We start from the raw sequence: 14,896 nt of genomic DNA, 5'->3' as shown, positions 1-14,896 counted from the left end.
GATGACCTCAGATGACATGTCATGCTGAATTTCTTATACTCCAGACTTACAAAAGGGCCTCAGTAGCCCGCCCAGGAAGGTTTTATGCAATCTGTAGCCTGCAGGTGCCTATGATGGCAGCCCCAGGGACAGACATGAAAAGTTGACATTTAGCCCAAGAAATTTAAAAGTTCCTCTAGGTTATCTAAACCATAAAGAGGGGCAAGCATCTGCTGTTTAAAAGACAGGCAGCCCATTGCTGAAAATATATGACTGCATTTGGAAGCCAAGGCCAAAAACACCAGCCAATTGTCAAACAGAAGAAATTCCACTGGTATACTGTGGTAAGCAAATAGTTGGAAGGCTAAACACAGGGTAGGGAGCACTGGTCAAAGAAAGCATGTGGTTTCCAAATGACCATGCAGCACATTTGGGGAGGGGGTGCTGGGCGCGGCTGGTAATTTGCACTGATTGATTGGATCAGCCTCGCTGTGTCAACATGTGGCTGGGATGTTCTGTCTACGGGAAAGTGTCCATGGAGAGGCTCCAGCTCTTACGCCACTGCTTGGGGAACTTGCTGAGCTGAAGCCACAGGATTTGGACACATTGAAGACCACCCAGCACTTCTGGACAGTCTGTCCCTTATGGGTTAGCAGAAATAACTTTCCAAACTAAATAAATTTTATGAGTTGTTGAGGGAGAACGTGCTATCACAAGCAAAATTACAAGCAAGGGAGTGCAGGCCTGCTTGGGGAGCCGCTGCCCTTGGCGTCCCTCTGAGTGCTGAGCTGGAGCAGGAGTAACTGTTCTCTGAGCACGTCGCCTGGCCAGCGATTTCTGAAACAGCTTTTGGGGTTTCACAGAGGACCAGATGTGTTCTCCTCCACATTCCCTTTAATTCAGCTCTTGCTGAAAGAGTAAGGTTGGACATGGGGGTACCTGAAACCATAATCTCCTGTGAAATATATTCCTAGATGAAATCGAGAAGAGAGCTGTCACGGTGAGAGGCAAGAGCATTCCAGTTAAATATTCTTTGCAAATATTTTGAAAAATCACTGTAGAGAGTGAAAATGCCAGCTGGTGTGGTCAGCGGTGGGGCCGTGAAGCGTGTGCTCCGTTGTGGGTATTGGGGCACTGTGAGGGAAGAATCCCAGCACTGTGCCGCACATTCACGGCACCCTTTATTCAATATCAACCAAAGATAATGCTCAGACTTCTCAGGAAGCTCACTCCACTTATTGGGTGAATTCTGAGAGAAGGTTTAGAGTAAGTAGAAAAAAGGACATTTTGTTTTTTTAACCATTTTTTGAAACATCAAGCGGCTTAATCTTCTATTTCTCTTTTTAAATCTCACTTTCACAAAGTCTCAGATTACAACCTTTCCTACAAACTGAAATTAAAATATGTATCCTAATTTTTAAGACTTACATATAAAAAAAGGAAATACACTGAACTGTAATCACATCAGTGGTTTTGAGCTTGTCCGTTTTCCAAAGGCAACAAAATAATGAAAATCTATTTGAAGATGGAGAAGATCCATTTACGACAGTGAAAACATTCAAAACACAAATAAAACAAAACATTAGGAATAAGAAATGCTTAAGTCCAATGTGTGAAAAGTATATACAATACTCCCTTCAGATCACAAAAGCTGAACAAATGGAAAAACATATGTGTTCCGAACAGGTGGACAGAAAGCCTTAACATCATCAAAACGCCAGCTCTCTCATTAATCTATACACTTATAAGAGTCCTTCCTCCAAATGACACTGGGTGTCTCCCCTGCAACTAGAAAAATTGGTTTTAAAAGTTACGTGGAATATAAGACAAGCAATGATAGCAAAACAAACTAAAAACAACCCTGGTAAAGAGAAATCAAAGGGAAGGAGCCTTATTTTGTATTGAACACAGTTGATGCCACCACTAAAGCAGTGATACTGCCATATACACATGCAAGAGACCAGAGAAGCAGAACAGAAGGTAACAAAACAGGCCTGACTGCATGAGAACTGAGAATGTGACCAAAGGAGCCACCTAAGGCCACAGGACTGCGCTCCTGAGGCGCACACCCTTTATCACACTCAAGAGGGCGGACATGCTCTACCACCTGAGAGTGGGGAAAGAAACCGTACCATTTCAACAAGTAATTTCAAAACAAAAACCAAAGAGGGATTGAAAGAGAATTAAAAGAACCTATAAACCAAAAGCAATGTATAGATTTGAACTCTGATTCTAACAAACCGACTGGAAGAAAAATTGTAAGACAATCAGGATAATTTAATTCCTGACTAGGTATGTGATGATGATAAGGAACTAATGTCAATTTTAACATGCAATAAAGGTATTGCAGTTTTGTTTTTTAAAATGCACTGTATAGCAAGGAAGGGTCTATATATGTAACAATTCTCCTAAAAGTATTTAAATAAAGAATTGGGTGGCCAGTCACAGCAGCTGACACCTATAATCCCAACATTTTAGGAAGCCAAGGTAGGCAGGCTGCTTGAGCTCAGGAGTTTAAGACCAGCCTAGGCAACATGGTGAAACTCCGTCTCTACCAAAAATATGAAAAATTAACCAGGTGTGATGGCCTGCACCTGTGGTCCCAGCTACTCAGGAGGCTGTGCCTGGGAGGTTGAGGTTGCAGGGAGCCAAGATTGCACCAATGTACTCCAGCCTATGAGACAGAGTGAGACCCTATCTCAAAAGAAAAGAATTGAAAACATAAATAGTATTAATAAAATGATTTTAAAACCATAGTATTCTTAATAAAATGTGAGGTTCATAAGCAGTAAGTATCATTTTAAAATCACATTGCATGTAAACCTTGAATTCAGAAATGTGAACACTTTGAATCTAATTATCTGAGACTGAGGGGACTCTGCAAATTATACCACCATAGTAGATTTACAGTGTTTTAAAACACTGCTGACGGAGCAACTCCTAACTTGGAGTCATAAAGACAGCAGTAGTCATAAGGTCATGCAGTAATTTTCAAAGTGGGGTCCAAAGAATCCTTTCCAAGGAAGAAGGGAAGAATTGAGATGTGTTAAAAGAAAAATTTATTTTAAAAATTATCATAGTTTCTCTTGGGGCTACACGGAAACATAAGAAAAAATAAGTATACTTTGTTGGGTTTTGCAGTAATATATATTTCTTAATTTTGAAAACTTTTCTAATTTTTAAATTTCATCTAAGTTATTTTAAATAATTTTATTAGATATATATATTTTTGTATATACATAGTGTATATTTTACTTATATATCTAATATATATTTTATATTATTATTTTGGAATTTTACAATATTTTATTTGGAAAGTAACATTTATTTATAATATATTTTCTTGTATTTAAGAATGGATCATTGGCTTTAAAAATGAGGATTAAAAGATCCAATTTTTCATCCTACCGATGTTTCATCGAGAAAATATGAAACTGACAAATCAGAGAATTCTCTGACTCACAAGATGGAGACATCTGCTCCAGAGAAAGTGGGCTAAACTGTAAATAAAGAAAAAAATATGAGGAAAGTTATTTTTCCCTTGCCTTTACAGATGTTAATGATTTATTTAATTGTGTCTTATGCAACAATATTTTAAATACTCTTATGGTGCAAATTAATTGCCACATCAGTTTGAGATCAATCATTCAGAGTCTAAAGAAAAACAAACAATGTAAATGCAGATGTGATAAATTAGTATGTCACCAACAGAACTGCACTTCTGCCTTATAATAGAATCTCTGGGCTTGCTGTATTGCTTGTAGTTGTCTGCTATCAGCTCCAACCAAGCACAGAAGATCTTTTATATGAAAGTTGGCCACACACACAAGTGGTAGGGAAGCACTATTTTGAATCTCCTGGTTCTTCCTGAACAACCATGTTGACGTTTGCACTGATAGTGCAAAAGCAACAGTGGGTAACACAGCTGCATCTCAGCAGGAATCAGAGCAGAGACAATCCTCATGCTACTCTTCACCACCACATACACAGACACACACACAGTCGAAACACCACGTTTTCACATACGAATGCTTGATGAAGCAGTATAACATACTGATTTTATTAAACTGTTGCCCTCAAGGATACTTTTAGAAAAGAATTCTATATGGTGAAGAGGAAAGTGTGCATAAAGCTCTTCTGCTTCATAACAAAAAACGATGGTTGTCTGGAGAAAAGCACTCCACTTGTACACCTGCACAATTCTTCCAGCTGGGGCTCACCTGACTGCTTTTTGTCATGAAAATTGACTTGAAAGAATGACTAGCAGATAAGCAGTGGTTAGTCACACTTTGGGATTAGACACATACTTTCTCAATAATTAGCAAAATGACTCAGTCCCCTAAGGAAAATGACAGTATTTGTAGCCCATGATAAATTTTAGCTTTTAAGCAGAAATTAGAATCCTGGAAAATCTAAGTCCACCAACATAAGCTTCACAGCTTCCCAATACTTAAAGTCATTTCTGATGAGATCCGTGGTGACAGTAATGACTGTAGGTTTTGATACTGCATATGAAATATGTCAATGTTTGGAAGATACACATAATGTATACATAATATACAATGAACTAAGATCTTCCACATGAACCATGCATAATGTTACAAAATTATACGTAGGCAAAAAAGATCCACTGCAAGTGCAAGACAGACCAATGGGTTTTAATGTAATAGAGTATAGAAAGTTAACTGACATAATTTCAGATTCCACACTGCAACTAACCTTTAAAAAATGACCATTTTCAAATTTTGGTGAGCTATCAAAGCAGAATTATCCACAGTGATCTGTGATGGCTTTTAGAATACTCCACCCTTTCCCAACTACCATGTATGTGGGGCTGGATTTTCTTCATACACTTCAACCGAAACAACACATCCCACCAGAGGCAGATATGAGAATCCAGCAGTCTTAGGGCAGAAAATGAGACTTGCAAAAATGTAAAACCAATGCTGCTCTTGTCAAACTGTTTTTTTTTTTTTTTTTGCTTTGAAAAGAGCATTTTTTTCATAAAAATACACTATTTGTGTTAACATGTAATCAAATTATTTTTATTTTTTAAATGAAGAAATATATTTTTAAAAATTTGTTTTAGTTTCAAATATGGCAAATATTAATAGGTATTTAACAGATCTTTTAAAAAACTCTTGGGAATGTATGAACACAAAGAAGGAAACAATAATTGCTGGGTCTACCTGAGAAGGGGTAGGAGGAGGGAGAGGAGCAAAAAAGGTAACTATTGGGAACTAGGCTTAATACCTGGGTGATGAAATAATATGTACAACGAAGCGCCATGACATGTGTTTACTACGTAACAAACCTTCACCTGTATCCCCAACCCTAAAATAAAAGTTAAAAATAAAAGAATAAAACTCTTTGGGATTTCCAGTAATTTTTAAGAGTTACATGGGGCACTGAGACAAAAACGTTTGGAAACTGCTGTCACATAGTCTTTCCAACACACCACGGCCTTCTAAGAAAAGGAAAAACGACACAGGATGATAGGAGACGTGAACACCACTTACAGCAAAACGGCCTCGTTTACAGCCTCAAAGAACTCTTGCTGGAGGATTTCCTGAGGTTCATGTCCGTGACAGACGAGCAAAGCCTCCACCAGGGGGTCGACATCTGGCAGGGTAATAAGTGGGACACAAACTCGTGACAGGGATGCCACTCGTTCGGGAGCCATTCTAAGGAAGAAATAAGAAATAATCACCCAAATCTAAGAACCACGCATAATTGAGGACATATAAAACCTTCATCCTAAAAAGGTCAACAACACATCACCTGTTTTGCCTCTAAACAAAGAGAATGACTCTAACACCATCAATGAACACTTCTCTTTTATCCAGTTCTTTAGTAAGAAATCCTTTAGCTGCCATTGCTGTTTCGGTGTCACTCATGGCCAGGACTTTGTTCTTTATATCCGCAGGCACTTAATATGCCCAAAGCACAACTCCTGAATTCTCCTCCCAGTGTTCCCTTTCCCCAGTGCTGTCTCGTTTGCTCAGGCCCAAATCCTGACTCCTCTGTTTCTCTCAGGCCTCTCATCTGATCTATCTGAATACTAGCAACACATCTGACCTCTTCGGAACACCTCCGTCACCGCCCTCCTAAGTGTGCAGAGCAACCCACCACTACCTCCAGCCTGAGTGATGGAGTAGCCTCTGGACTTCTTGCCTCTGCACTCACTTCTATGGTTTATCATCAGAACAGTTCCAGCACTCCTTCAAAAACTCAGATCACAACACCTGTCTGCTCAAAGCTTTGCAGTGGCTTCCTGCCTCATGTAGAGAATAAGCAATGTCTTTCCCTAGCCAGTAAGGCCTTCCATAGTGGGTCCCCATCTGTTTCACTGGCTTCATCTCCTTCCACTCTTACCTTTTTGTCTTTTCTGCCTCTGACTGCCCCAAATAAGGTCCTGCTGTTCACTCTGCCTGAAATACATGACTAGCTCTCTGGTTGCAGCTCAAATGTCCCTTTGTTAAGTGAAGTCGTCTCTGATCATCCCATGTCATTATACTGTCTACCCTGTGTGGCAATTTAGATGTAAATGAATTAAAATGAAATAAAATTTAAAATCCAGCTCCTCAGCTGCACTCGTCACATTTCAGGTACTTAACAGCTGTAGGTGGCTGGCAGCTACAGTACTGGACAGTGTACATTTACAGGATGTGCAGAAATCGCCACTGGACACTGGAGCTTCAAGTGCCTTCCTACCCATGCTTTACCTCTCTTCCTGGTACCTTTCACCACCTGACCTATATAGTGTTCCCTTGCAGCACTCATGGTTCGCTTCCTCCTATGAGGGCAGAAGCTCTATGATGGCAGGCAGCTTCTCCTACTTTACCTACGACTCTATCCCTAGCATTTGGATAATTCTTTTCACACAGCACATGCTCAACAAATCCATGTCCAGTGAATGATAAATAAAATGAAAGTTCTGCGTGGAGGCTATTCAACGTTTTTCTAGGTATTTTCATATGTAATTATAAATACAGAAATTTAGTCTTGCGTTTTGTGAAACACAAATGGCACCACAATATAGAGCATATTAGCTGTCCCTCATTCTTAAAAACCTGCCGCCTAGTATTAAAGCATACATGTATTCTGTAATTAACAATGCCACTATCAGTAGGCACTGAGGCTGCTTCTGATTTGTCACTATTGCAACAGGGCTGCAGCAGTACCCTTGCATATGCCTGTCTGTGTCCATGTATGAGTACTTGCATATTAAATTGCCTTCCAAGGTCGGGGGTGGTGGCTCACTCGTGAAGTCCCAGCACTTTGGGAGGCTGAGGCAGACAGATCACTTGAGCCCAGAAGTTCAAAACCAGCCCTGGCAACATGGAGAAACCCCATCTCTACAAAAAATACAAAAATTAGCCGGGTGTGGTGGCTTCCACCTGCAGTTGCAGCTACTCGGGGCACTGAGGTGGGAGCCCCAAGGGAACCCCTTGCTTGAGTCCAAGAGGTCGAGGCTGCAGTGAGCTGTGTTCACACCACTGCACTCCTGCCTGGGAGACAGAGCAAGACCGAAAGACTGTCTCAAAAATAAACAAACATACAAAAACAACTGCCTTGCAAAAGACCATATCAATTTACTTTTCTACCCTTTCCAATAATATCATTATTTGTTTTTATTTCTTGCAAATTTGATGAAAAAAATACTATTTCATTGCCTTAATTTGCATTTCCCTTATAACTTGTGAGACAATAATTGTTACCCACTTGTGTTTCCTCTTCAGAGAATGTGTTTATGTATTTGTGTATCTTTGTCCTATTAGTTCATTTAATACGTATTTATTGATCCCCTACTGTATGTAGTAAAGGCTCTTTTTGAGGGGTACATGATGCAGATGCAAAGATGACAAGGTCTCGTCAGAGAGAGAAACAATACAATGCCAGGTGATATTGAGCGTCATGATGAAAAGTAAAGAATACTGAGAGGTGACAGAAATTCACATTTGAGCAGAGCTCTGAAGTAAGCACATGAACAAGCCACATATACAACTGAGACGAAACGCTGCAGACAGATGAAAAGCAAATGCAAAGGCCCTCAGCTTCTGAAAATAGAAAGGGGATCAATGTGGCCACACCCAGTGAACCAGGGAGGACGGTGGAAAGGCTTCTGTAGATCACTGTAGGGGGCTTGCACATTCTTTAAAACTTCATTTTCATTTTCATGAAGTTAATAAATGCATCTATTTTTTTAGCTTTGAATATTTACTTTTAAATTTTTATTTCAATAGCTTGTCGGTAAAGGTAGTTTTTTGTTTCGTGGATGAATTGTATACTGGTGAATTCTGAGATCTTAAGGTACCCATCACCTGAGTAGACTGCATCTAACGTGTAGTGTTTCATCCCTGCCCTCCCTACCCATCCTATCCTTCCCTTTCTGAGTCTCTGCAGTCTATTATGTTACTCTGTATGCCAGGGATGTCCAATATTTTTGGCTTCGTTGGGCCACACTGGAAGAAGAATTGTCTTGGGTTAATACAAAATACACTAACACCAATGATAGTTGATGAGCTTAAAAAAAATCGCAAAAAAATCTCAATGTTTTAAGAAAGTTTACAAATTTGTGTTGGGCGGCATTCAAACCTGGCTAAGAAGGTGAAACCCCATCTCTACTAAAAATATAAAAATTAGGAGGGGAGGGGAGGGAAGGAAGGAAGGAGAAATATTCATAATAAAGAAGTTACTTACTGCCTCAGGTTCTTATTTCCAAAATAGCAAAGGTAGCTCATTAAAATATAATCATCTTTTCCAGCACTTTGGGAGGTACAGGCAGGTGGATCACAAGGTGAGGAGTTCAAGACCAGCCTGGCCAAGGTGGTGAAACCCCGTCTCTACTAAAATACAAAAATTAGCTGGGCGTAGGGGTGGGTGCTTGTAGTCCCAGCTACTCAGGAGGATGAGGCAGGGAATCGCTTGAACCCAGGAGGCAGAGGTTGCAGTGAGCTGAGATCGCACCACTGCACTCCAGCCTGGGAAACAAAGCAAGGCTCTGTCTCCAAAAAAAAATCTTTAATCAGCTTTAGATTGCTTAGTATCTATTTCCCTCTGGAATATTTTTTCCCCATTATTTACATCTTCTTGCCCTCTTCCCATTATTTGATTGTACTGGTCTCTTTTCAGGCTATTTCTGTAGTTATTTGTGCTTTTCATTTTCTCACCCTTGGACAGAAGACAAGCTGTTCAGGATGGTTTCTAAAGTCTTCTGAACCACAATTAAAAGACTCTGCTGGAAGGTACCAACTAAAATAATCTTTTTTTTTTCCTTTCTTTCTTTAGGGTCTTGTTCTGTCACCTAAGCTAGAGTGCAGTGGCACGATCTTGGCTGACTGCAACCTCAACCTCCCAAGGCTCAAGCAATCTTCCCACCTCAGCCTCCCTAGTAGCTGAGATCACAGGTGCTTACCACCACACCTGGCTAATTTTTGAGTTTTTTTTTTTTTTTTGAGATGGGGTTTCTCCATGTTGCCCAGGCTGGTCTCAAACTTCTGGTTCAAGCAATCCTCCCACCCCGGCCTCCCCAGTGTTGGGATTACAGTGGTAAACCACTGCACCTGGGCTGAAACAATGTTTATAAATTAAAAACTTGCCTTTGTGCCAGATTGTGCCACTTTGGAAGAGGTTTATTCCCCAGTTCATAATTTTGTTGTTGTTGTTGTTGTTAAGAATACTTGTTTTTCAAAAGTAGTATGAACAAATTCCCTGGCACAGAGTGAAGTCCACTGAAGGATGCCCATGCTGGCATCCCAGCTGGCAGGAGGAGCAAGGATAAAATGGGAATTTAGTTAGCAGTTCAGGATATTCCCAGTCAAAGCAAACCTATGATACAATCAGTAAAATTCTTAATTGAATTTACTAAGAATATGAGATGCCTGTGCTAGTAGAGTGCTCCCTGTAAACCGACATATCTGATACATTCCTAATTTGCTCTACTGAATGATGTTTCGAATATTTTCTTTAAAGAATTTTAGCATTCAACAAGATAAATTTTTTCCAGGTACTTTTCCGAATGTGTTGAGCCCTTATACATGGTTTTTAAGGTAATTCAATCTCTTAGACTGAGTTCATTTATACCTATCAGAAGATTGAATTTAAAAAGCAATTTAATGCCTACCATGCATTTTGAGTCTTTTTAGGAGCTTTTCTGTTCGCCATCCATAAAATAACTTGGATTCCTAAAAGCTAGTGTGAGAACCAAAACTTTTAAGTCTGCAGTTGTCCAGCGAATTATAAATTCTGCCAAGTGTGCTCCTATCTCAAGTGGAAGCCGGTTTAATTAAATCAGGTAACAGAATGGCACCGTGACAACATTTTCAGGACAGCTGCCAACCACGCTGGAGCCATTACGTTTTTTGCTGACATTAGTCATAATAGTAACAATAATTAAAATAGGTATCACAATTCTACATAACTTTCTCCTACATATCTGAAGTTCTCTGTGCATTTTTAAGATTTTTAAATCAAAACAATTAAATCAGAATATAGCATAATGGGCAAACTACTTTCCAGTATATGCTTAAATTCAGGAGAGTCACATCCACTTATGAATGTGAGTTTTAACATTCTTTTCCTTTCACAAGTATGACTTCAAATGTCCAAGCAGCCAAGAGCTCCCAAACTTAAGCACCATATAAACAATGCTATGCTGTTTTTTTTCCTTCTAGAAGGCATTTATTTTTTCTGATTTTTTAGCACTTGAGTGTTTAAAGTTCATTCCCAAAGATTCAAAAAGTCTCACAGAAAATACAGAAATTGACCTCATAACTTCGGATGCACGGATCTCCAGAGGAACAAAATAAGTTGGAAAATTCGCTTATTTTCTTTTTGCATTATTTTTAGAGGCCTGACAAATGGTGTTGTCATAGGGTTTTAAATAGAGTTTCACTTGCCACCAAGTAAAGTCAACAATTCAGTGACAATGTTTAAATTCTATCCTGTTCTTTGCTACAAACCATCTAGAAGGAACAACACTCTGAGCATTGTCAGTTTGTCCCATAGCCCTGTGTTTTGAGGCAGATGGTTTGGAAGCTACAATACAGCCACACAGGAAGGATGCTCCCAGCAGTATATGGTTACTGTCTAGCCTTCTGCAGCTGAATTCCTGTGCAGAAATTATTTGGAAGTGCTGCTCTGGCAATCAGTCAAGACCTAATGCTTAGTGTAATTCAATCTGGAAAGTGTTGCGTAACTCCCCACTTAAACTTGGATCTCCACACTCTGACAAACTTCAGACCAAAAGAGGAGCCATGAAGACTGTGTGCACCTTGAAGTTCTTTGGAAGACTATCAGTTGGCCTGACCGAATTTTGGTACACCCAAGAACTACCTGTCTTTATGAGATTTTTAAATTTTTCGGGAAAATTATCTTGGATCATTTCCAGCCTAATTAGAAGATATAGTCTACAGCCATGAGCTGCATTACTTGATTAGCGTCTTCGGCACCACAGTCTTTCTACCTAGTAAATAATCTCTGACTCGTTTCATTTCCTCTTTTCAGATAATGAGAGAAAGGTTGTACTTAGAGATCTTTTGGGGAGGAGGTCTGATGAGTCAGGCTGGAGGCCTGCCTGCTTATTTCAGATGCTACATGAGTGATACACACATGCAACTCTCAGGCCTACCTTTCCATTGTACAAACATCCATCCAGCCCTAATTCTATGCAATATATTCTGCTAGGCTATATGCAAAGCATACACCTTCACCCGCACATCTCCCTCTACCACCCCACACGTTAAGCTCATATATTCCAAAAATGTAAGATATTTACAGCTCAAGCTAAATGTGTCTTTTCTGTTAACAACTTAGATGATGGACTCAAAAACACATTAATGAATTTTAGATCTAAAACCATGGTGGTAAGAGAAAGATGATAAAGCACTGTGGAAGGTAAATGTTGAAAGGATATCTGCCACTTAGGAAAGTGGTACAGAACAGGAAGCACAATTTAGAAAAGGTGAATATTTGAGGAGAAAAGACAAACTGTTCACACGTAATAGATCACTATGGATAGTTTGACAAAAAATTATCTTCATGAGAATTTACTATTATCAACAAAATAATACAGCTAAACTATTAAGGAATTCATCAACAAAAACAAAAACCATAAATAGAATTTTATCATGTCACCATACAGTATTCAGATTGTTATGCAGTTATGGGAACTGCTTCTAAAGAAGTAGTATACAGCAGCATTTCTCGAACTTCCTGAGTACGTATGGAAAGATGTTTTAAAAAAACTCCTATTTCTTGGCCTCTCCCCCAGGGATGTTGATGCTGCTGATCTGCAGGGCCACACTTTGAGTAGCTCTGTTACAGAACTGCTACACATCCTGGGGACTGAACAGCAAGACCTATGAACAACAGTAACTCTCATAATCTAGCTAAGAGAAAATAAGATGGAAATGTAACCTAAAAGACTGAATCAAGCGACGAACTAAGGACATGAATGTCCTAGCATTCATGCTATACTCCCAACTCCTAGAAATGATGAAAGAATTTTTACAATTAAATATATAATACTGTAAAATGGGGGTTTCTTGATAATCCACAAATTCTGAGAAAAGCTTGACATGGTAGGTAGGTGGGATCTTTTTGAAGGAAAATACCACAGCCCTAACAGCTTGCAAAAGAGGACTACTTAAAAGGTAAGAGTTAATTTGGGGGTGAATTCAAGGAGCAGGGGGCAACCTGACAGCAAGCTGCCTTATACACTCTTTCTTCTTGTCCACTGCCTTCCTTATACACTCCTTCTTCTTATCCACTATCCTTAGGCAAGAGATAATAGAAATGTCCTGACTCCCAACAGGAAAGAGGAAGGAGGCCTGTGAAGGAGAAGCCAGTCCCAAATGGCTATAAACCTCCAGAAAATATGGGAGTACTCTAATGCCCAGAATACAATTTACTGGCAACCTCAACTAACACCACCTCTTGATCCTCCCACAATTATTGGAGGCCACAGTAACCAAAGCACTCATGGAGAGACTGATGAGGAATCCCAAATTCTAAGACTAAATTGTTCTGCTAAGTGGCTGTGCCTATTTATGTTCCCATCAGAACATAAATGTCCTCTCCTGAAGCTCAACATAACCTAATAATGTGTCTAACTGATGCTGTAGTTTACATTTTCCTGAAAATGCACAGAAGAGCTCGCAGACCAGTTTTAAATTGTGGTGAAAAGCATATTAACATAAAATTTACCATTTTAACTATTTTTAAGTGTATGGTACAGTAGTGTTCACTATATGTCCTTATGGGCAACAAATCTCTAAAACTTTCATATCTTGCAAAACTAAAACTCTATACTCATTGAACAACTCCCATTTCCCCCTTCCTCCCATCCCAAGGTAACCGCTATTCTACATTCTGTTTCTACAAGTTTGACTACTTTAGATACCACACATAAGTGTAATCATGCAGTATTTACCTTTTGTCACTAGCTTATTTCACTTTGCATAATGTCCTTAAGTTTCATCCACATTGTAGCATATGACAGGACTTCTTTTCTAAGGTGGAATAATCTTCCATCGTGTAGAGATACCATATTCTCTTTATTCATTCATTTGCTGATAGGCATTATATAGGTTGCTTCCACCTCTTGGCTCTTGTAAATAATACTCAATGAATATGGATGTGCAAATATTTCTTAGAGATCTTGTTCCTAATTATTTAGAAATATATACAAATATGCTATTGCTTTATTACATTAAGGTCATCACCTTCTATTCCTAATTTGTTGAATGTTTTACCATAAGTGAGTGTTGAGTTTTGTCATATCCTAGTTCTGCATTAATTAAGATGATCAGGTGGGTTCTGTTCATCATTCTATCAATGTGGCGCATTATAGTAATTTTTGTATATTGAGCCATCCTTGTATTCAAGGAATAATTTTCATTCAGTCATGGTATATAATCCTCTTAACGTATTGTTGAATACACTTTAAGCTAAGAATCTTTGCATCATGATTCATGAAGGATATCAGCCTGTTTTCTTGTAGTTTCATTGCCTGATTTTGGTGTCATGGTAATGCTTGCTCACAAAGTGAGTTTGGAAATGTTCCCTCTTCTTCAATTTTTTGGAAGAGTTTAAGAAAGATCGGTGTTACTTCTTCTTTAAATGTCTGATAGAATTCTCCAGTGAAGCCATCTGGTCCTGGTTTTTTTCTTTGTTGAAAGGTTCTGAATAACCAATTCAATCTCTTTATTAGTTACAGATCTGTTCAGATGTTTTTATTTCTTCATAATCCAGTCATGAAGGTTGTATATTTTTAGGAAATTATTTCTTCTAGGTTATTCAATCTGTTGGCATATAATCATTCATAGTAGTCTCATAATCTTTTTAATTTTTGTGGTATCAGTTTTAATTTCTATTCTTTCATTCCTGATTTTTGCCATTAAGTCTCTTCTTTTTTCCTTACTTAGTCTAAGGAATTGTCAATTTTGCTGATCTTTACAAAAACGCAACTCTTAATTTTATTGATTTTTTTTCTATTCTCTATTTTATTTACTTCTTATTTACTTCTACTCTAATCTTTATTAGTCTCTCCCTTCTAATTTTAGGTTTAGTTTGTTCTTCTTTTCCTAGTTGCTGAGATGTAAAGTTAGGTTTCTGATTTGAGATCCTTCTTTTCTTGTTTTTCTTCCTTCAAAAGTATGTACACCTTCTTCTTTTTTAATGTAGGCCTTTACCACTATAAACTTCCTGCTTAGAACTGCTTTTGCTGCATCCCATAGGTTGTGATATGCTGTTTTTTCATTTTCATTTGTTTCAAGTTATTTTCTATGTTTCTTGTAATTTGTTCTTTGACCCATTGATTTTTTAAGAGTGTTAATTTCCACATATTTGTGAATTTTCCAGTTTTCCTTTTGTTATTGATTTCCATTCCTCTGTGGTCAGAAAAAATAGTACT

The 14,896-nt window shown here is 38.6% G+C and overlaps 1 protein-coding gene across 5 annotated transcripts in view; it reads right to left on the bottom strand.

Moving 5' to 3' along the window:
* Window positions 1-14,896, bottom strand: part of FANCC (FA complementation group C) — a 238,045-nt gene that overhangs the window by 71,754 nt on the left and 151,395 nt on the right. For all 5 annotated transcript variants that reach the window (XM_037745255.1, XM_037745253.1, XM_037745254.1 and 2 more), the window contains one exon: window positions 5,499-5,663. In XM_037745255.1, the coding sequence (XP_037601183.1) occupies window positions 5,499-5,663 (165 nt within the window). The remainder of the gene's footprint in view (window positions 1-5,498; window positions 5,664-14,896) is intronic.

The sequence above is a fragment of the Cebus imitator genome, unplaced genomic scaffold, assembly GCF_001604975.1.
Source record: "Cebus imitator isolate Cc_AM_T3 unplaced genomic scaffold, Cebus_imitator-1.0 Scaffold196, whole genome shotgun sequence".
Lineage (NCBI taxonomy): Eukaryota > Metazoa > Chordata > Mammalia > Primates > Cebidae > Cebus > Cebus imitator.
The sequence above is the reverse complement of the archived record's forward strand: the minus strand, read 5'-3'. Positions and strand labels throughout refer to the sequence as shown.